This window comes from Myotis myotis, unplaced genomic scaffold, assembly GCF_014108235.1.
Source record: "Myotis myotis isolate mMyoMyo1 unplaced genomic scaffold, mMyoMyo1.p scaffold_m19_p_2, whole genome shotgun sequence".
In the NCBI taxonomy this organism is placed as follows: Eukaryota; Metazoa; Chordata; class Mammalia; order Chiroptera; family Vespertilionidae; genus Myotis; species Myotis myotis.
This window is the reverse complement of record NW_023416324.1, coordinates 171648438-171671725: the sequence shown is the minus strand read 5'-3', so window position 1 is coordinate 171671725 and position 23288 is coordinate 171648438. Positions and strand designations below refer to the sequence as shown.

Here is a 23288-nt window from a genome sequence, read left to right as displayed (position 1 = left end):
GCATTGCTCTCACAGCTGGGCTGCATTTGGGCACCTCCAAACCCCAAACAAAGAAGAGGAATCTGCAGATCTCTCCATAGCTCCTGCTGAGTAGCCTCAGGCAGAGGCAAAATTAGCACCTCCTTAGAGATCCAAGAGCCAGTGTACCCAGTGGTCAGAGTGGAACCATCCAGATTACAACTCCTCAGATCCATAAGGGACACACTCAGGGGGAAGACTCAGTGAGCACTAAAGCCCCACTGAAGCAAGTCTTGCCCCAGAAGGGTGTTTCACAGAAGTTCTCCCACTGCAGACACAGCTGATTCTCACAGCCAATTGGCCTGGAGGTCAATTCCTCCTAGTGATACCAACAACAATAAAGGCTTAACTACAACAAGACTGTGCACAAAGCCCACATAGGGGTGCACCAAGAGTGTCCACCTCAGGTAATTGGGGAGGCTGAGCCACTGGGCCCTATAGACACTTATCACAGAAAGCCACCCTATCAAAACAGGGAAGCATAAAAAATGCGGAGACAAAGAAACAGGTCACAAATGACAGAAATGGAGGAAAGCAAACTACAGGATATAGAGTTCAAAACCACACTTCTAAGGTTTTTCAAGAATTTTCTAAAAACTGCCGATAAATTTAGTGAGACCCTCAAGGTTATGAAAAAGGTCCAACTAGAAATTAAACATACAATGACTGAAATAAAGAATATTATACAGAGTTCCAACAGCAGACTAGAGGATCGCAAGAATCAAGTCAAAGATTTGAATTACAAAGAAGCAAAAAACACTCAACCAGAAAAACAAAAAGAAAAAAGAATCAAAAAATATCAAGATAGTGTAAGGATCCTCTGGGACAACTTCAAGCATAGCAATATCTGAATTATGGGGGTGCCAGAAGAAAAGAGAGAGCAATATATTGAAAACCTATTTGAGAAATAATGACAGAAAACTTCCCCTTCCTGGTGAAAGAAATAGACTTACAAGTCCAGGAAGTGCAGAGAACCCCAAACAAAAGGAATTCAAAGAGGACCACACCAAGACACATCATATTTAAAATGCCAAGAGCAAAGGACAAAGAGAGAATCTTAAAAGCAGCAAGAGAAAAACAATCAGTTACCTACAAGGGAGTACCCATACGACTGTCAGCTGATTTCTCAACAGAAACTATGCAGGCCTGAAGGGAGTGGCAAGAAATATTCAAAGTGATGAGTAGCAAGAACCTACAACCAAGATTACTTTATCCAGCAAAGCTATCATTCAGAATTGAAGGTCAGATAAAGAGCTTCACAGATAAGGAAAAGCTAAAGGAGTTCATCACCACCAAACCAGTATTATATGAAATGCTGAAAGGTATCCTTTAAGAAGAGGAGGAAGAAGAAAAGGTAAAGATACAAATTATGAACAACAAATACACATCTATCAGCAAGTGAATCTAAAAATCAAGTGAATAAATAATCTGATGAACAGAGTAAACTGGTGAATATAATAGAATCAGGGGAATAGAAAGTGATTGGACTGACTATTCTTGGGGGTGGGGGGGAAGGGTGGGGGAAGAGCCTGGACAAAATCGTACACCTATGGATGAGGACAGTGGGGGGAGGGGTAAGGGCAGAGGGTGGGGTAGGAACCGGGTGGAGGGGAGCTATGGGGGGGAAAAAGAGGAACAACTGTAATAATCTGAGCAATAAAGATTTAATTAAAAAAAAAATAGTACCTGGCCCTGAAGCCAGACCAGCTACGTTATGGGAGTGTGGCCCAGGCACAAATATGTTTTAAAGTTCCCCAGATGATACTATTGCCACCACTGCTCTGATCCTAACCTCTCATCTATACTAATAAAAGCCTAGGTGTCCCTGTGCCCTTGCATCATCCCAAGATGGCCTCCCCCATGTCAACACAAGATAGCCACCACAAGATGGCCACCCCACGTCATCACAAGATGGCTGCCACAATATGGCCAGTAGGGGAGGGCAGTTGTGGGCAATCAAGTTGGCAGGGGAGGGCAGTTGGGGGCGATCAGGCCATCAGGGGAGGGTAGTTGGGGATGATTGGGCTGGCAGGGGAGGGCAGTTGGGAGCAATTGGGCCAGCAGGGGAGGGCAATTGGGAGTGATAGGACCAGCAGGGGATCAGTTAGGCATTAATCAGGCCAGCAGGGGAGTAGTTAGGGGTGATTGGGCTGGCAGGCAGAAGCGGTTAGGAGCAATCAGGCAGGCAGGCAGGTGAGTGGTTAGGAGCCAGCAGTCCTGGTTGTGAGAGGGATGTCCGATTGCTGGTTTAGGCCTGATCCCTGTGGGGTCCCAGATTGGAGAGGGTGCAGCCTTGGCTGAGGGACATCCCCCTCAGTGCACAAATTTTGTGCACCAGGCCTCTAGTTTTATATATATGAATCCTGAGGCCTGGAGGAATGTAGGTATCTGTAGGGTCACTCAGAAGTTTAGTAACAGGCCAGGGACAAATCCTGGGTCTCCTGACCATCAGCTTAGAGCATGTCTTCTATCTCAGCTGTCTTTTCCCCTTAGTGGACCAGTTCCTGCCCTTTGTTTAATATAGTGTCAGGATTTGGCTCATCCTTTAGGTGAAGCATATGATAAACTCATAAGTAACTAAAACTATAGTCATAACCAGGATGAGCCAAAAGAAAGAAAGGAACCAGGGTTTTGGGGTGTGGGTATCAGGCCGGAGTTCAGAGTCCCAAGCAGAGGTACCTTTTGGGAGCAGGTTTTAGGTTCTCCTTGGCCCTTTCAGGAGCAGCTATGTGCTCTGGCTGCTGGGTTCTAAATAGAGCTCGATGCAGGTCAATCTCTTTGTCTGGAGGCATTTTTGAGCTCTGTCCACAGCCAGGGACTATTGACCAAATTTTTCATGTGGATAAAATGGGATGAGAGAGCCATCTCAGAGCAAGGCTCTGGAGCATTTAAATGAACCCAGGGGTGTGCAATGGGAAGTCCAGAGATGTGGCATTGATTCCCAGCTCTGCAAATACTCTTGGAGTCCCTGAGCCATCAAAATGGTGGTGTTTTCCCTCCTTCCTCTGTCCCTCAGCCCCTTTCCTGCGTTCCTTTCCACCCTGTACTCCCTCTAAAAAATTGAATACCAGGAGGAGGAGAGAGATTCTGTGCAGGGTGGAGCATGGGAGAACTCATAGCATGGTCAAGGATAAGCAGACTTCTAACATCTTCAAAACATAACAGGGAATAAACATGCAGTAGATACAAATAAGCATTGGACACAATGTTCATATTTAAATTTCTTTGGGAAGAACGAAAATTTGATGATCCACTGATTTTGAAAAGCCTGAATAAAATCGGAAAAGCTGGTAAAGTTAAGAGAACTAAATAATTAAACTGCTATAATATACAATTTGGTATTATGGGAGGGAAGAGCAAAATTATTCTTAAAATAAGACCAACTTTGTACAGGCACTGCATCGCTCTCTTTTGAAATTCAGTAACAGTTCTATCAGTATGATTGAACTTGGGTATATTAATGATATTTTTTCAACATTGAAAATAAATTTAGTTTTGTCCTTTCTCTTAAAAATACCAGTAAAATTTTGTCCTGTTTATTACATGGTCATAGTAGAACTTCTATAAGGTGGAATCATGCAGTGTTTATTGGTTGCACTAGCTTATGGGACAGATATTTATGCTCCTCCCTACATTTGTGTTGAACAGATACAGATTATGTGATTGGAAAGGAAAATCCAACAATTAACAGTTGACATTTTAAGAGTAATGTTTAAAAAGCTTTACACCTGTTTACAATTTGGAGATGAAAAGGCAGGTTCCGTTTTTCTACTGTGTGATAAAAACTGACTTAAGGAAGAAAACCAAGATGGCGGCATAGGTAAACACTGGAGTTGGCTGCCTCGAACAACCACTTCACAAATACAACTAAAAGACGGAACGGACATTGCCCAGAACCACAGGAAGACTGGCTGAGGGGAAATCCTTCAACTAGAAGGAAAGAGAACAGCATACGAGACTCAGAGGAGGCGCAGTGCGGAAAATACAAAGGTGCAGAGGTACGCGCGGAGTGGGCTGGTAGCTGAGGGCGCGGTTGTGGTTTTCAATTGGGAGGGAGTCTCAGATTCTGAGCTCCAGTTCTGGGCGAGTCTCTAGGGACCCAGACTCAAACGGGAGAAGCGGGACTGTCTGGCATTGGTCGGAACACGAGGGCAGCTTTCTCTCCAAGGTTTGCAGCGGTTGCTGGGACTCTGAGAGGCAGAGCCTCTGGGGACAGGACTGAGAGCAGCCATAACTGCTCCCTCCACCCGCTCTGCTGATCCCGTGCGACCCCCCCCCCCTCCCAAGCCCTGCGAAGAGCCATTTGCCAGATAGCCTCAGGCAAAGGCTAGATTAGCAACTCCCTAGAGGACAGAAGTTTTCCCACTGCAAACACAGCTGATTCTCACAGCCAGTTGGCCTGGAGGTCAAATCCCCCTAGTATTAACTACAATAATCAAGGCTTAACTACAACAAGACTGCACACAAAGGCCACTAGGGGGTGCACCAAGAAAGCATAAAAAATGCGGAGACAAAGAAACAGGACAAAACTGTCAATGGAGGATATTGAGTTCCAAACTACACTTTTAAGGTCTCTCAAGAACTGTCTAGAAGCCGCCGATAAAGTTATTGAGATCCTCAAGAAATCTAATGAGACCCTCGATGTTATGATAAAGAACCAACTAGAAATTAAGCATACATGGACTGAAATAACGAATACTATACAGACTCCCGACAGCAGACCAGAGGAGCGCAAGAATCAAGGCAAAGATTTGAAATGCGAAGAAGCAAAAAACACCCAACCAGAAAAGCAAAATGAAAAAAGAATCCGAAAATACGAAGATAGTGTAAGGAGCCTCTGGGACAGCTTCAAGCGTACCAACATCAGAATTATAAGGGTGCCAGAAGATGAGAGAGACCAAGATATTGAAAACCTATTTGAAGAAATAGTGACAGAAAACTTCCCCTACCTGGTGAAAGAAATAGACTTACAAGTCCAGGAAGTGCAGAGAACCCCAAACAAAAGGAATCCAAAGAGGACCACACCAAGACACATCATAATTAAAATGCCAAGAGCAAAAGACAAAGAGAGACTCTTAAAAGCAGCAAGAGAAAAACAACCAGTTACCTACAAGGGAATACCCATACGACTGTCAGCTGATTTCTCAACAGAAACTTTGCAGGCCAGAAGGGAGTGGCAAGAAATATTCAAAGTGATGAATGCCAAGAACCTACAACCAAGATTACTTTATCCAGCAAAGCTAACATTCAGAATTGAAGGTCAGATAAAGAGCTTCACAGATAAGAGAAAGCTAAAGGAGTTCATCACCACCAAACCAGTATTATATGAAATGCTAAAAGGTATCCTTTAAGAAGAGGAGGAAAAAGAAAAAGGTAAAGATACAAATTATGAACAACAAATATGCATCTATCAACAAGTGAATCTAAGAACCAAGTGAATAAATAATCTGATGAACAGAATGAACTGGTGATTATAATAGAATCAGGGACATAGAAAGGGAATGGACTCACTATTCTTGGTGGGGAAAGGGGTGTGGGAGATGCGGGAAGAGACTGGACAAAAATTGTGCACCTAGGGATGAGGACAGTGTGTGTGTGTGGGGGGGGGTAAGGGCAGAGGGTGGGGTGGGAACTGGGTGGAGGGGAGCTATGGGGGGAAAAAAAGAGGAACAAATGTAATAATCTGAACAATAAAGATTTACTAAAATAAAAAACAAACAAAAATACTGACTTAAAATATTTATAGAGTCAAGAGTAAAACTGTACAAACTTGCACATTGAAAAGTGCAACAAGTTACTTTGATTGCAGTACAAATATTTACTGTTCTAAAAATTGAAGACTTAGCCAGGCAGATGAATTTTTAAGTGAATCAGTTGTTGAAATTATTGGAATTAACTGAGCCAAAGTGATTCTGCATTCTTCATCTATTTAGTTAGCACTTTGTATCATTATATACCGTTTACAATACATGTATAACTTGTAGCTATAATCATTTGCGCCATTAAAGCTCTCACAAAACCGTTAAAAACAACAACAAACAAACAAAAAAAGAACAAACAACAACAACAAAAAAACAGCTACCTCACTGAACCCTGGCCTCTTGAGTCACCCTCCTTTTCAATATATGTAGCCTCTGGAGAGAACTTTCTAGAACATGCATATAAGCCTGCAATGGTGTTCAGGATAAAATATAAATTCCGAAGTGGGGCATTCAAGGCCTTTGTAAGAAAGTTCCCTCACTTCTCCAGGGTGAATTTCCTGGTTTTCCCTGCTTCCTGTCTTTCTGTCCCTCTCCCTCCTTCTATCCCTTGGTCCTCTCCCCTGCCCATTCCTCACAGGGCTGCCCCTGTCACCTGTAGTCACTCTGTGCCTCTTTGGGAGGCTTAATAGGGTGGTAATACTCACCTTTGTGTTTGTGGAAATGTAAGGATCAATTTCTTGAAGAGGAGGGCTAATGCCTAGTTGCCCTTTCACATATCCCATGGTGTCCAGACCTGGTACCTGCCCTTGGGGATGCCTGGTGGGGAGCTGTCCTCACCTGACTGAAACCTGGTGGAGGTGGGTTAGTGAGAGGCGAGACCAGCAGCCCCAGGAGCTGTGTAGGCAGATGTGAACCCATCCAGACCTTCTTCCTCTGTGATGGGATCAAGCCAGGCATTGGCTGCAGATTCCAGAGTGCTATTACTTTTTCTTAGGATGTCAGAGCTGGAATGGACCTTAGGTCATCTGGACCCAATTGTGGCAGGAAGGTCTGTCAGCCTTTCCTTTCCTACCCTTGCTCCCACTCCCACCACATTTAATCCGTTACAAAAGCCTGATGATTCTATGTCCCAATGCTTTTGAATCTGCCTCATTGCCATCCCTCGGCCCCTGTCCTCATTCTGAAGCTAATGACTTCCCTCCTGACTACTGCAATAGCTACCTCACTGAACCCTGGCCTCTTGAGTCACCCTCCTTTTCAATCCACATAGCCTCTGGAGAGAACTTTCCAGAACATGCTTATAAGCCTGCAATAGTGTTCAGGATAAAATATAAATTCCTAAGTGGGGCATTCAAGGCCTTTGTAAGAAAGTTCCCTCACTTCTCCAGGGTGAATTTCCTGGTTTTCCCTGCTTCCACAGCCTTGGCACACCTTGCCTTTGAGCCATGTGCTGTAATCCATATTTGAGGGGTTGACTCTCTGATCCTTCCAAGTGCCAGAGACTGACCAGGACTCAGTAGGTGTTTGCTGACTAAAGGAGCCAGCTATAACAGGAACACATATCCCCTGGCCCCAGCTGAGGGACCTTTCTATAACACTATACTTTTTGGTCCTGGTGTAGACAGTGGTTCTCAATGAAGAAATATTGATCAGTCTACCTTTGCTCCCACACTGGTTCCTAACCCTGGGTTTCCCACCCCTTCCACCTTCTCCTTACCTAGAAGGGAGCCTCCACAGAAGGGCTGCCCATTTGGGTGTGACAGCATGGCAATCCAGGGGGTGGTTCCCTTGTCGGCCGGGCGCCCATTGAAGATCCTGGCTATCAGCTTCCGGGAGAACTTGGGGAGCCCACACACTATGGCGGCCAGGGGAGAAGAAACATGTCACACTCTTGGCTCCATCCTGTCCTTTGCCAGAGCTGCCAGCTCATTACTCTCTGTTAGGAACAACTGTTAATTTTTGAGCTCCCAGCATCCATGGCCCCATTCAGTGACAGCACATCAATTTTCCTCTGGGATTTGCTCTTCCCCTATTCCCAGTCCATATATCCTGAGTTAGAATGACTTTATCTCTGGTTTTAGAGGTAGGAATGAGACCCAGACCCGACTGATTCATGCCTCTCATCCCCTGGTCACAGCATTTGCTCTGAGGTGGGAATGTAACCTTGGCCTGGCCAATGAAAGCCTGACTTGGGGGTTAAGCATATTAGAGAGACCTTTCTCTGTTGGGGTTGCTAAACTACTGGTTATAAGCCCAGATCTGCCAAAGATCACTTCATGGAGAATCTGCTGAGAATAGCGATACTAATAGAGAAAAGTGGAACTAGAAGATGAGGAGGAAGCAAGGGAGAGATTATATCCTGATATTTGAAACCCTTGATCTAACCATACCTGAAGCCTTTTGGTATAGGCTTCAATTATGTGAGTCTATAATTCTCTTTCTCGCTAAGCTAACCTCCTCTCCCCATTCCCAGCAGATACTCAAAGCCCACTGGGTGGGAAGTGCCCCAGCCATCCCTCACTCCATCTGCTTCCTCTGTCAACTTTCTTCTCTCCAGAATTAATTCCGGGCTTTGGATCTCCTCACTTCCAAACTCTTGAGGACCTGGCTTTACGGATTCTTATCCCTTTTCTGTATTTTGCAGCTCTCCTTTATGCCTTCAAAACAGGGTCAGGCCTTCTCATCCTAAAATCAAATTTTTACCCTCCCTGCGTCCCATTCATTTCAAAGTGTCTCCTATCCCTCCCTTCCGTAGCCACGCTTCTGGGGAGAAGAGTTGACAGTTTCCACATCCTTCCTTCTCCTTTGAGGTGAATTTGGAAGAAGCACCATGCTCTTCACATACTTGGAAGTAAAGTGGTCATTTGAATAGTTAATAGATACACAAACATAGATGGAGATAGAATGGCTCTGGGCCCATACATGGAACTTAGTGATATATACATGTATAGGGAGATAGATACTATTTGAAATTTTATCTCATGGATTCTTCATCCCTAGGAAATTTTCTTGCCCTGTGACTCCTCACTATTGAAGCTGGAGCATCATTGTTTTAGGTGAGGCTAGGTACAACTTTGACTTTTGAAAGAGCAAAGTACAAACCAAAGTCTGGAAATACAAGCTTTCATTTGAAGAGTCAGGGGCTGTGGTAAAACATTTGTAGGTTTCAAGGAACCACAACTGGGAGAACTGAACATATAATTTTTCTATAAGCCACAAAGGAGGAAGAATGTGAGGGTAGTGTCCTGCCTCACGAAAAGCTAAAAACCTCTCCCATGCTCCTTATCTATCTCTCCCATTCCTTCCTTCCTCCTCCCCTCCCTCCCTCTCCAGGTGGAAGGAGGGGAGGGGAGAGAAGGAGAGGGAGCAAAAGAGAGAAGGTAAAGAAAGAGAAAGAGTGAATGAGAGAAGGAGGGAGGAGAAGAAAAAGGAAAAGAAGAAGAGGAAGAAGGAGGAGGAAAGAGGAAGAGAAGATGGAGAGAGGAGGAGGGAGAAGGAGAGAGGAGGAGGAGAAAGGGAGGATTAGGGACTTTAAACACCAGCATGGGGCCTGCTCCCTGGCTATTCTTTCAGAGTTGACAGTGGAGCCAGGATGCCTGTCCCTGGGGAATGTCCAGCCTAAGTTGTTCCTCTGGACTATCCTGTGACATTTGCACTGCTAAATACTTTTTATCTCTCTTGACACTTTTCCTCCTTGGCTTCTGAAGCACTTCTCTTCCTGTTTCTGATCTCTCTTTTTTTGTCTCTCTTGTTTCTCTTTATGCCTCCCATGCTGGTATTTCCCTTGTTCTGTCCTCACCCCCACCCCCCCTCCCCCTTATTTTCCTGCAAACTCCCAGTAGATAATACTATCTACTCCCATGCCATGACACTACCTATACACTGATGGATTTCAAATCAGTGTCTCTAAACGCCCCTCCTCTGAAATATCTCCTTCCTCATCTCCAGCTGGATGTGCTCATGAACTCATCAAGCACAGAAAAACCAAGCCCTGGTCTCTACCCTTCACCAACCTTCTCCTCTTTGTTATTCAGATGTCTGTTAATGCCTGCATTTAACATCTGCACTGGCCTCTTCTTTGTTGCCTTCCTTTCCTTCATCCCCATATTCAATCACTAAGCCAGTAAAAAAAAAAATCACCAGGGGAAACAGAGAGTAATATGTCTCTTCCACTCCATGTCACAGTGTGCTCTCCATGTAACCTCATGACCCCTCAGTGTCTGAATATGTCACAACACACACAGTCCAAATATCTAGAGGAAAGTAAAAATCTGAATGGTAATAGAACACAGGACATGATAATCCTTGAAATCAGCTACATATAAAGTTTTACACATAGTTTAGGATTGTTTCAGCTCCCAACGGTGTAGAAAGCATGATATTGTCATTATAATACAAACTCCAAACCAAGGCACAGCATGAGTGCATCCCATGGCCAGCCCTCACTAACAGGCTACCTTGTGCTACCCCCACACCTGCACTATTTCTATGCCTAGACACCAAGTTCTGCTGAACACACTGTTTAAAGGTTTTAAAACTCTCTGCCCCCACATCTGTGTTATCATAGCTCTAGGTTTGGTGGATTTTCACAATTTCCCTCCAGAATGATCGCAGTAGCTTCCCAACCTGTTTCCGTAGCTCAGTTCCTCCTCACAAGCCACTTTCCACACTATGCTGCCCACCTTCAGACTTGCTGATTCAGAATTTCCCGGGGTGGGGGGGAGGGAGGGACCCAGGAACCTGCATTTCTAACAAGCATCCCAGGTGATTGTGATATACCCCAAAGTAGAGAGTCACTAGTTTCAGGACAGAGTGCAAACATAGAATGGCTTTCAAGACTCTTTCCACTCTCCCTTAATCCCCACTGCTCTCACTCTAGTCATGCCCACTTTCCTGCTTGATCTTTGTCCATTCGGCCCATGCTTTCATCTCCCAGAACAGCCTTTGCAACCTCTCTGCAAAGGTCCCCCGGACCCCCTTCAGCTGTATGGATTTCTTCTTCTTTTTAAGTTCCCATAATACTGCCATCTCTACTTCTCTTATGACACTTAACTCCTCTTGCCTGTGTGAGACCTAGAAGCACAGGACCTTGCCTTGCATGCTAGTTTGAGCTCTTTGAAGTCAAGGACTTAAAATAGCAGGCAATGCAATGAAGGAATGTGCAGCCTCTGAGAGGATACATGTCAATAACCAACCCCACTTCTCATCACCTTTTCTTGGATGATATTTAGGTGACAAACATTGTACCTTTTCCGTAATGGAAGCAATTTTGGCTTTATGATGGGTGAGTTTCTTTTTAAAGAGTCACAAACAAACAAATATCAACAATAATCAAACCCCCAAATGAAGGCTGTTGATTATCCACAGAGGTTTTATTTCCACTTTAGATCCCTGACAGGAGACACAGAGTGCAGAGGAGCCTTACAGAGTGGTGAGCTTGTGATATAAGATATACAATATAGAGCATCCTCTACATGCAGCGCTCATAGGCACAGGAGTGTGGTTTCAAGAACCCATTAAAAAAGTGGACACTTCCCAACTGTTCTCTTGGGAGTCCCTCTTGGGGGCTTCTCTGGCCACCTGTCTCTGGTTGAAAATCCCAGGAGGACTATCGGTCTTGTGAAGGCCTTGGAGAAGCTGCTGGCAATTGGAAGCACTGACTGCTGGAGCTAAAAGGATCTTGAGGGAAATCCAATACCTTCCTTTTATAGATGGGGAAACTGAGCCCCCAAAGGGAAAGTGATTTGTCAAAGGTTATGCAGCCAGTGGGGGATAGAGCTGGGGCTGGAGCTTACAACTCTTGGCTCTCCGTCTCATTTCACTGCCTTTCACAGGCAAATCTCTGCTGACCTTTATTCGGGCTCCTGGAAACTGGAGGAGTTCATGCCTCTGAACATCCATGCTGGGGATTCTCTGCAGAGCTCAGATCATGGACATGCTGGGCAGCCTGGTGGGATGAGGTCACTCCTAATGTCCTTAGCCCACCCTTCTTCTGTTTTCCTACTCAGAAGCACAGCAGGGCACAGCATGGGCCTTCTCTTTTTCCAAGCAATCCAGATGAGTCTCCATGTCTGGGGCTGGGGCTCAGGCAGCCTTTTCAGATGATACATTCCAAGGCTGGCAGGTTGCTTCATGCTTGTCTGGAGTACCCCATGTAGTCAGCTGGTATTTGAGAGTGACGTGTGGTCCAAAATGACAAGTTCTGAGTTGATAATAGGAATTTAACAGGGTTGGGGAGCCTCCCATTGCTTTTCTCCTCTCCGAGTCATCCAGACATCCCCAGCTTTCTCTTTGTCCCTTTAACAGATAACATAAAGACTAAAGCTTGAACTACAAGAAGCTTTTGGGAGAGAAATCCCAGGGATAAGAGTACTGCAGGGATTTCACTAGGAGAGAGGGGCTTCAGGGTATAATCTCCATCTCCCCAGTGGTTTTCTCCTAGAGGAGGATCTAGACTTGTTTGTGCCCAGTGGACAGAGCTAACAAAATATATGGACTTGGAGTTCAGTTCAATGTAAGGAAACATTTTCTAACAATCAGGTCCAGTTATAGCAACAGTGGATTTGATAAGTGAATAGGAGTAAATAAGGCCACTGGGATAAAGCGGTCCTGGAGAGGAGTGCTAGGACTGGCCCAGATGTCCAGCTTCCTTGTATTGCTGAGGACAGTGAGGCCTGGAGAGGGAAAGGGACCTGCCCAGGGCTATGGGCCCAGGTCTTTTGTGTAGAGACTCTCCTCCATACAGCTGTGCTGCCTCTCAGGGTCCTGGGGCTGTCCCCAGAGGATGGGAGAAGCATGTTCCATTCCATTTGGTCTAGTCAGTGAGTAACATGGAGTGTGCTGTCAGAAGTGTGGAGTCAGCCTCGCTTGGGCTGAGGCAGGGCAGGCAGGCCCTGAGGAGGCCAGTCAGCTCACCGCTCCACTTGGAGCTCCCCCAGACCTTGAGGAGAGCCCATCTGTTTCCACACCCAGTCCACATAGTTGGAGACCTTTGTGTAGACCCCATAGACCTGCTTGCTGCCACATTCTTCAGGACCTCCCCAGGACACCAGGCCTTGGGCCACCCAGGTCTGGCTGAAGTCATCAAGGATGACAAAGGCCCCGCCACTATCTCCAAGGCATGTGTCCTTGCCACCCTCATAGTAGCCGGCACAGAACATGTTCTCTGTGACGCTGTAGTTGCCTAAGCGGGACTCATAGCTGGTTTTGCACTCTGCGTGTGGCACCACGGGTAACTTGACATACTGCAACACATCTGACAAGGTCCGAGTGCCACTGCTGATGATCTCATCCACTGTCACATTAGGATTGGAGATGCCCCAGCCTGCCACCAGGCCTAGCATGTGGGGCTCTGGGCCTTCGGGTTCGGGTCTTGGCAGGCAGATGGGCATGACGCGGGGTCCCAGTGGCACAGGTTCCTGGAGTTGTACCAAAGCTATATCATGGTTGTAGTTCTGGATGTTGAAGTCTGGGTGGAGCACCACTCGGGCAGCTGAGCTGTTGACAGCCCCAGATTTGTCCCGCATGTCGTGCAGGCCCAGGTAGACAGTGATGTGCTCCTTGGAGACTGGTGTCACTGTGTTGTCTCTGCGTTGTGAGCGCAGCACATGGGCTGCTGTGAGGATCCAGGACTCAGAGAGCAGGGCCCCACTCCCAAACCACTTGTCATTTGGCACCCTCGAGGTGTCCTCCACCACTATCAGGGCCTGCCATGGGAAAAGGCCGGGCTCGGCATTCCGGCCCCCGATGATCCGCTTGACCAGGTTTGGCAGGGTGCGGGAGGGCTGACCACACACTGTAAGGAGAAGAAGGGAGTGGGGACAAGAGACATACTGTGAAAAGGTCATCATGTGAAAAGAGCCACTAAGAGAAATTCACATCTCACCCACTGTAGATTATGCCACCACAGCACCGTACTCTACATCATGGGCCACACTAGCCTGGAAGATCTCTGTGTTGGGTCATGTTTGGCCTAAGTTTTTCTAGTCTGGCTGAACTATAGTCTGGACCTTCTATAGTCAGGGCCATCTATGGATCAGACCATTTCATGTATAGACCATCATCATCTTGAACCATTTCCAGCCAGGATCACTTTTGGGCTGGACCATCTTGAGCCTGGCCAGTCTCTAATAGTGATCACCACCCCCCGCCCCCCACCCCCGTCCTTTTTTTTTTTTTTCTCTAGAAAGGCATCTCATATACTAGAAGTCCATACTGTGGGCACTTATAAAACTTCTGAAAACCACAGGTCATGGGCTTTGAGAGATGAAAGAAACTAAAAGATGTCTAGTAAGTCACATGAAACTCTGGACTGGGAGCCAAGACACCTAAGGCCTTGACCTGGCTTTTCTCTCCTATGTTCTGTGTGACTTTGGCTCAGTAAATTGCCCTCTCTAGATTTTAATTTTTGATCTACTAAATGAGGCAGTTTAAGATGATCTCCAAGGATATTTTAAATCCTAAATTTCTTTAATTTTTATTTTATTTGCCCGGGTCACCCCAATTTTATAGGTAAGTGAAACTCTTCAGAGGTTAAGTGACTACCCAAGGTCACATGGCTATTAAGATAAGTAGCAGGGGCTTAACTAGATTCTACAGTCAATGTCTTGTCCTGTATCCCACAATGCCTCATTGTATATAAAGATCACACGATGGGCCTTCTAACCTTTTCTTCTCTAGCATAAAAGACTCAAGCTGAGAATGGATGCCCAGGACATCTAAGGATAGGGAAAGGTGGCATAATCTACAAGCAATGATGCATGGGCCCTGTTCTGAGCCATCCATCATTGCACCCAGGAACCCTGTATACCTTCAGGGGAAGAAGAAAGGTCTGATCAAACTTCGTTCCTCTGAGTTGTACCCCGAGCATGCACATGCACCACCAGCCTCCTGCAGCCAAACACCTTTGGCTGGCTCATGAGCAGAGGTTCTTCAGGATCATGCCCCGCTGGCTAAGAACAAGTTCACATGGACCCTTCCCAGCATGGTCCTTAGGCCTGGGAGGTAAGCCTGGTGGGAGCATGGGCCTCCTTTTGGTTGCAAATGGCCAGGCTACACTCTTTGGCCCTAGAAACTATCAACAAAGACCAAAGAGCATTTGAGTGTTCTTGGCACCTTTGGGAAGTCAGGCTTTTAGAAATCTAATGCTTTACAGATGCTCTTCATCCTGATGCCAAATGCTTCTTATTTGTTCTTGATTTTACCCTGTTGTTCACCCCAGGCCTTTCACAGTTGAAGGCCAGACTCCCAATTACAAGCAGCAGCCTACAAGGTGACAGCTCAAGGCAGGTCTGTGATGAGCTCTGCACAATGACTCATGTAGTGCCGAAAGGCCCTCATCTGGTAAAAGACATGCCTGTGGCTTAGTCCATGATCACAACAAAACCAGTGCTGACTGGCATTTTTTTCCAACCAAGGTGTCAATGGCATAACCCAAGTCCTAGAATGTCAGAGTTAGGGTAGCTTGGAAAACAGCTAATTTACAGATGGTGAAACCAAGGTTCAGAAAAGGCAAGTGACATACTCAAAGTGTAGTGCCAGAGCCAGAAGTAGAGCCCATTTCTTATGACTCTAACTTCATTTTCTCCACAAAGACTGTTTTTCTTCTTGATATGTTTTTCTACTTTTAAGAGCTGGATAATGCAACAAGCCATTGATAGGGCTCATGGAAATAGGGTAATTCTTTCAGCTGACACCATTCTACATATAGTCCTTCCTGGGAGAAAGGAATCTTCTTGAAATATTATAGCCTTGCCCTAGCTGGTTTGGCTCAGTGGATAGAGAGTTGGCCTACAGACTGAAGGGTCCAGCTTCTATTCTGGTCAAGGGAACATGCCTGGGTTGTGGGCTCAATCCCCAGTAGGGGATGTGCAGAAGGCAGCTGATCAATGATTCTCTCTTGATTCTCTCTTTCTCTCTTCCTTCCTCTCTGAAATCAATAAAAAATTTTTTTTAAAAAAGAAAAGAAATACTATAGCCTCAGCTGTGCTGCAGCCAGACTTGAGCCTTAGAAGACTGAAGGAACTTAGAGAGTGCTTTCAAAACAAAAATGTGATATTAGGTTCATAAAGATGGCATAAAATATAATCAGAATCAAGAAGTGCTCAGAATGCTGTGTTATCAAAAGTCTTGGGTTCACCTTCCAGCTCTGCCCCTAACTTTCTGTGGGTAGTTTTGGATAAACTATACTGAACTGATTCTTAGTTTTCTCATCTGTAAAATAAGGGGAAAATAATATTTGCTTATCAGTTTTTGTGGAAAGGTGGATATTATGACACTTGATGAAATTGTTTTCCCTATTCTGGCTTGCTTCTGGGTTCAATCTCAGTGTTTTAGGAGGAGAGAATTTATAAATCTCTAATCTGGCCCAATGATACACCATGGTTCTGCCAAACATCAAGTGTTAAAATAATTTTATGACTCATTGTATCCAAGATGCTTTGTATAAATATAGGGGATGATGACTATAAAAGTTATAGAATGTCATGGATCACATGGGTTTGCTCCCTCATTTCTGAGGTATGGAATCCTAGTCCCAGAGATATTACTTACCAAAGATCACAATTAGGACATGACAATACCAGAACTAGGATCCAAGCCCCTGACTCGCAGCTCAGGGTCTCTTCCCCTTCCAGAGGTCATAACATGGCTGCCCAGGATGGAATCCACCTGCAGTGCTGTTTTCTTTGGCCCACATAGTATTTTAGCAAAGTAGGGATTTGACCTTCCAGTTTATCACAGCTCCACCATTTCCCATTTTCACTGAGACTTTGCCAACAGTGTAAAGTCTTGGGTGTCTTTCTAAGCCTAAGCAAGTTTATGGGGATTAGTAGAGTGTGAATGGGTTGACCTTTCCCTTTTTTACTTCCTCAAGAATTCTTTCTAAGCATAAAGCCCTCCTAAGTGAAGTCTTCCTAACCAGCCCTCACCCCTCTACTCCCAGACAACCACAGGCACTGACTTCCTCTTTCTTTGGGATCTCATAGCTCCTCAGCGTTGGCTGAAACTGATCCCCAAATGATGACACTTTCTTCAGTTCTTAAGGCTAATGGTAGACAACTCCATAGCTTTTCCATTTTAATGTCTAATCTAACATCTAGAAGCCTACTGAGTGTTATTGAGGGTTACTAAAGTGTAAAAAAATCAAATAATAACACTACCTCCATCTCCCTAACACTCTGGTTCAATAAAATACAGATGCTACACAACACTTCACCACACTCTGGAACTCCTATTGCTGGAGGAATGTGCAGCCAGAATCAGGACTGCTCCTCAGTGCTGTCTTGAATGGTTTTGTCTTTCAATTACTGCTATTCTTGCCTTTTTTTAAAGCATAAATTTCTGTTGTGAATATTAAATATAATTTTGTGGGTTATTTGTTTAACCCTACATTTAGGGCTATAATTTTCTACTAAATTGATTTTAATATATATATATATGACATGATTATGATGCAAATCATCTATACTTTTAATGCTAACACAAGTGTCCACAAAATATACCCTAAATCCATAACTGCACATTGACACTTCCTGCTACTACAAGTCTTTTATTCATTTTAAAGTGGGTCAGTAGGTGAGCTACAGGGAAGCAGCAGTCAGTAAAACTTGAACACATTGATCTTTGAAATAACTTACTCTGTCCTATAGTTCTTTGTCTGATGTTGTTTGTTTCCTCTATAGCATAGTGAGTGATTGAGGATGGGGTGTCCACTTTCTTGATTTTCCTGACACATACCCACTGCATAGGCTAAAAAACCTGGTATCAAGGGAGCAAAAACTACAGAGAAAGGAGACAGAAAGGCTCCTGGCCTGATAGAACATGTAAATATAGAACTATAGAGGCTATTTGGTTTGAGAAGGTGTGAGGCTGGATTTCTCTGACCTTTGAACCTCTGAAGGTATCTTAAAAAGCAATCAAAGCATCATGCCCTCAACTTCCCCCTCCATTAACAGCCAGAACTCCTGTGGCCCTAAGGCCTTGAATAGGAGACGTTGAAGCAGAGGACTTAAGGGTGTACCTGGCAGGCAGGTGGGCTGGCTTCTCCCCAGTACTTCATTCATCCAGACTCCTTGGGCAGAACAGGTATATATACCTGGGAGAGTGAGGAAAGATTGAAGAAAAGGGAGAAAATGATCAATTTAAAGTACATGGAAAGTGGATCTTGGTTCTTAATTCCTCTACTGTGGATCATTTGAGTCTTCCAAATTATCTTTCTGATGTCATTCCCCCTGAGCCAATCCTCTCTGCAACCTGAAGGCTCTTTCTAAAATGAGGATCTCACCATGCCCCTCCTCTGCTCAATATCACCAATAGCTCCTCATTGCCCTCAAAAACAAATACCACATGTCTCAGCATGGTGTCCAAGGCTCTGTGCAATCTGACTCACACCTGTCTGGGGGCCGCTCCTTCCCCGCCCAGCCCTGCCTAGCTCCTGGCAGGCACTTATCATTAGTCACACAAGCCTTGGTTCACAGAGTGCTCTGTGGCACACTTGCCCTTCTCTTCCTTCTCCACTTAACAAACCCTTTAATGAATCACACTCATGTCTACCATCTCATCTGCATCTTACAGTAGCTCTGTGAGCTCCATCACTGCTCCCTTTTTAAAGTGAGAACTTGGAGGCTTTAAGAAATTAGGAGAATTTTCTTAGTGCTAACCCTAACCCTAACTCCAAGTTTGGCAGAATCAGAACTGATCAGCCTCATGTCCCTGAGGGTTCTTTCTCTGTGGGAGGCGGTGAGTGTGGATGTATGCAGGCCTTGAGCCAGGGAGAGGCAAGGCATGTCTCCAAATATTTTCTTTCCCAATCTTGCCAAACTGTAGCCAACTGATTGGCTGTTTCAGCCTCCAACCTAACCCTGAAACCCAGAGGGTGTGAGGTGGGAGGGGGCTGATTTAGTATGCAGGGCTCACCTGTGATATTGTTGTACATCTTATAGTAGGGCTGCTGGCAGGAGTATCTGATCTCAGATTTGTATGTGGTCAGGTTATTTCTTGTGGAGAAGGTAACCAGTCCATGTTCCAGCTCTGCTGGGGCACCACAGTCTGCAACTGAGACAGAAGAGAGTAAGATCCCTCAATTATCTTTTGCTCTTCTTCTTGGGGCCATCTGGCATGTTGTGCACTGCACATATCTTCGGTAAGTCATGTTATAGTCTGAGAATGATGCCCCAGGGGATTGTGGAGGGCACAACCCATGAAATCACCAGTGGCCTTGCTTTTGGGGTCTCTCCCATCTATTGTGTGGTCAACTCACCTAGCCTAATCTCAATTTCAGGGCAAGGGCAGGTCTGCTAAGATTTAAGCAGACCCATCTCTTCCCTACCAGGCCTCTTTCCTTGGCTTCCAGATTTATTGTACAATCCTCTTAGCCTCTTCTATCCAAGCTTGAAGCCCATGGCTCAGCAAAAAATTCCAGCTGAGAAGAACCAAAGGATATTCAGTTCTTCCAGACCTAACCACATGCTGAGTAAGAGCCGTTAATGTGCTCATATTGGAGCTCAGCAAAATAAATAAATAAATAAATAAATAAATAAATAAATCAATAAATAAAAGGAAAACAGAAAGAAATGCAATAAAGCCCCACCATGCTGGCTCTCTGTAGACACAAAAGTCAGGAGGTGGGGGTCAGGGTAGACTAACTTTTAGTCTTCACCTGCTTACTTTTCCCAATTATTGGTGGCTGGACATTGAGGTTGGCTATAGGATAAGACCAAAGATGTTTGCTCCTCAGGGGAGATTTCCAGTCCAACCAGGTCTCAGGCAAGTTTCCAGTATGGATAGAGTCCATTATGAGTCTGCCAGGAGCCAGGTCAGTGGCTGAGGATCCAAATTGTCAATGTTTCTTTCGTTAGGGGGTGGTGCTCATTCCTAAGGAAATCCTAACCTGAGGTCTAACAACCTTTACCAGAGTTGAAGAATCATAGAGGAATCACAGAAGTTCACAGTTGCAAAGGACTGCTAAGGTAGGTGTCAAGAAGGTTAACTTTACTTTACAGATGAGCTCAGACCGGAGACTTAACTGGCTAAGGTCACACAGTGAGTTATGATCAGGGAACTAGACCTGACCTTAACTCAGTTTTTCTTTTAAATAAACCAAAATGACAGTTCTGAAGGATCTGTTTTCTAGTTAAAACTGCCTATAATCAGTATTAGCTGGGTAATGATGGATATTGATTGTCAACCTTCTGATAATTTCAGAGGACTTCATCCCAAGGTCCTGGTAGAATTTCCAGAGTTTCTCTCTTCCTGAATTTTACCTGCTCACCTTGGGAAACAGAAAGGGGGCAATTTACCCCTGAGATGCTACTCAGATACTGTGACTTTTAAGTTTAGGACTCCAAATTCATCTGTTTGATTGAACAAGGAGTTGTCAAACTTAAATATAACTAACTCCAAGACCCTCTGGGATGGAGCAGAGGATGAATAATGGGAATAAATGTAGGTCCATTCTACCCAAAAGGATGGCAAAGGCCAGAACTGGTTAGTGTTTTGTTCTGGCATCCGACCCCCCACCTGGACAAATCATTCCCATTTGTTTTGATCACTCAAAGTAGACACACTTGTCTACTCTGTGAGGAGAGCATGTGAAGATCAGCACTAGGACGACAAGAGGTGATAATATTTATTATTGAAAGCTATCAACAGTTTTCAATGCATTATCCAGCTGAGTCTCAAAGCACATTTTTCTCCCTTTTTTAGGAAATGCCATTGATTGGTGCCTGGATCTTGGTATGACTCTTGTCTCCCTTAATTTCAATCTAGCAGTTGATTTTACCTAAGGTATCCTCAAGACCTGATACCTAATTCCAGGTGGAGGAATTCCAGGGTTGGTCTTAGACATGGTGTGAGATGGTCAAGCTATGTGACATAGCCAGCACTGGTGAGATGTTTTCTGGGTGGAGGACCTGCTTTCACATTACTCTAGAGAAGTAACTTTGCCCACTTGCTAAAGCTGTTCCTACAAACATATGGAGGAGGTGATACATAGTGGAAAGTGGAAATCACTTCAGCTTGGGTAGAGTGAGCAGGAAAGGGGTATGCCTTCTTCCCAAGGCTATGGTGGCCTGGGGACAACTTCCCTTTTTGAGAGGCCTTGAGCAGCTCTGCCTGGTACCATCAAAGATGCTGCATCCAGACTGTGCTTCCTTAACTAGTCTGTCTTGTTTGTTTAGGGGAGTCTCATCCTTTTCTCTAAAGATTCCTCTGGCCACTTTCACACTCTCCTCCATTCCCTTGTACTCCCTTTCACATCTCATCCCTCTGGAATGGGATGTATCACCCATGTATTTCTTGACAAGCCATATTGAGCATGCTTTGCCACAATTTGGGGGCTTCTTAGAGAACTCAGAGTTGGCCCAGGGATGGCCCCCTTCCACTCAGCCTCACCTCCATCCTTCCCCTCCATGGACTTATGCTCCAGCATCACAGATCTCTTCTTGTGCCACTCTCTCCCCCTGCTACTTTCCCCTCATGGGAAACCCTGTGTATCCATGCCCTGACCACCTCAAGGCCTTAAATGTGGCTTTTTCTTGAAAAACTTTTCTTATTCTTCTAATCAGATAAGGCTGGTTCCATATTTCTCTTTGCGGAGCTTTATTTATTGACCTCTCTCTGATGTATGCATCTTATGTTGCCTGTTATTACAATTATTTGGGCCCATTTCAAACCTCCTGCCTAAATTATAATTTCCTTTATCACACTGAGTACCATATCTATTATACCTTTGGGACTTAAAAATACTGATTCAATAGTATTTAGTGACCATCCCATGTCCTATCTTAGGAGCATCCGGACAGCTCCTTGTCTACCCTTGCAAGATTCTGCCCTCCTCCAGAGGCCATTTCCTCACCATACTGACCAGTAGTCACAATGTAATGCAAGGCTTCTCTGATATGTGTGTCCAGATTTTGTTCAGGCAGAAGCAGAGATTTCCAGTATGCTGGCTGCACTCCACAGCCCTTATCACTACTTACAATTGACCCCCGGATATCCAACGGCACCAGAGCTGACGACTACTGCTTTCAATGTGATCCCTATCTTTTGCAAAACTTTAATCAGTAAATTTTCAGAAATTCAAAATGTGTAAGCCCCAGAAGAAAAAACTCTCAATGATGGAATCTTAGCCCTGTGTTAGGTATAGGTGGGAGGGAAGATTTTAGGCATGAAGATATATCTAGATTCCCTAAAAATCCAGGCTATAGGAGTTATTCCTAGTTCCACCTACTCATGTTAAGAAAGTAACAACAAGTAAAAATATTGAAGTCATAAAGTCACAGGCATTCTGACCCATTTAAATTTGAAGTGTAGAGTGGATTGGAAACCAGAGCCCACTTTGACCTGGTCAACCTAAGGCCATGGGACTGTATATTATTAACTCTTGTGTCTTTAGGACCAAAGTCATTTTTCCTTTGAGAAGAATATGGTCCACTTAGAGGTGATAAGTCTCCCATTGTTTTTTTTTTTTATTATTATTTTCTAGAGTAATGTCTTAATAATGGGTGAACCCTCAAAATGAGAATTGTTTTCATACAGGCAGGAATTTCAATTCTTTGAGACTGTGTTGCCTTGTTTAGCATCCTTTCTGATCCACAATGAAACAGGGAATGGAGTGTTGGCAGGGTGGGGACGGGTGGAGTAGCTCTGGGACCCAGGCTCTTGTAAGTGATCCATTCCTGGATGTCTGCAATGTGTGGGGTCCCGTCATTCACTGGGTCACTTGCTCTGACTCGAGTTCACTCTCCACATCCATTTCAGTTTCTGTCACCATGGTGAGGATCAAAGAGGGATGAGTGGGTCCAGAAAAAGGAAGCAGAGAGAGGAATGGAGAGAGAAAGAAAAGAAAGAGAAAAATTAGCAAGCAAAGCAGAAGCAGTTCATGCTGGAAATACAGAAATCAATGCACCAGAATTGATTAAGAATGCACAGTTTAGGTACAGCCAGTGTGAAGGACAGTATGGGATTGTGGAATTTGTACCATTCAGAGAATTTGCACAGTCATTAATGCTGGCTCATGAAGGTTATAATATTCTGCTCCGGAGCAAACTTTGCATTCACCTGACCCAGAGCCCCATTTGACAGAAGGCATTCCGAGTGGAAGAGAACTTGTCCAGGGTCACTACAGCAAGGTGGTGGCAGGTCCAGGTCAACAACACATAATTCTTACTTCCTGTTCTGGTGCAGGTTTCTTCACTGCACACACACTTCCTGTTAGTTCCCAACCCCTTTCCTCACAATCTCTGGGGACTCTCAACTTCTCAGACTTATTCAATTTTGTGTCTCCCCTAGGACCTGGCGCATACCTGGGATAGAGAGATGTTCAATAAATACCTACTCATGAATTAGCAGGGATGTTCTATGTGTCTAAATAGGGATTTTAATAGTCCCAATCCAGGCTGTGCTGGGAGAGTCAGGTCACATTAGGGGGACAAAAAAATTCCTCTTTTCTGTGGCACAAAATGACAGGCATTCTTTTGTATACTAACAAAAGCCACATAAAAGAGTACCATCAAATATAATAGTGCCTAACTCTACCAACACTTGTGTTACAATAAGATGTATGTGTTT

The 23288-nt window shown here is 44.8% G+C and overlaps 1 protein-coding gene across 3 annotated transcripts in view; it reads right to left on the bottom strand.

The window, feature by feature from the left end:
- The window catches only part of MASP1 (mannan binding lectin serine peptidase 1), a 66223-nt gene that overhangs the window by 8114 nt on the left and 34821 nt on the right, over positions 1-23288 (bottom strand). Inside the window, exons 9-11 of one of the 3 annotated variants that reach the window (XM_036351546.1) lie at positions 18636-18773; positions 17740-17814; positions 7438-7575 (exon numbers count right to left, since the gene is read on the bottom strand). In XM_036351546.1, coding sequence (XP_036207439.1) covers positions 7438-7575; positions 17740-17814; positions 18636-18773 — 351 coding nt within the window. Of the gene's footprint in view, positions 1-7437; positions 7576-11078; positions 13516-17739; positions 17815-18635; positions 18774-20332; positions 22482-23288 lie in introns of those variants that run through there. The other 2 variants (XM_036351545.1, XM_036351547.1) reach the window with 2 other exon arrangements.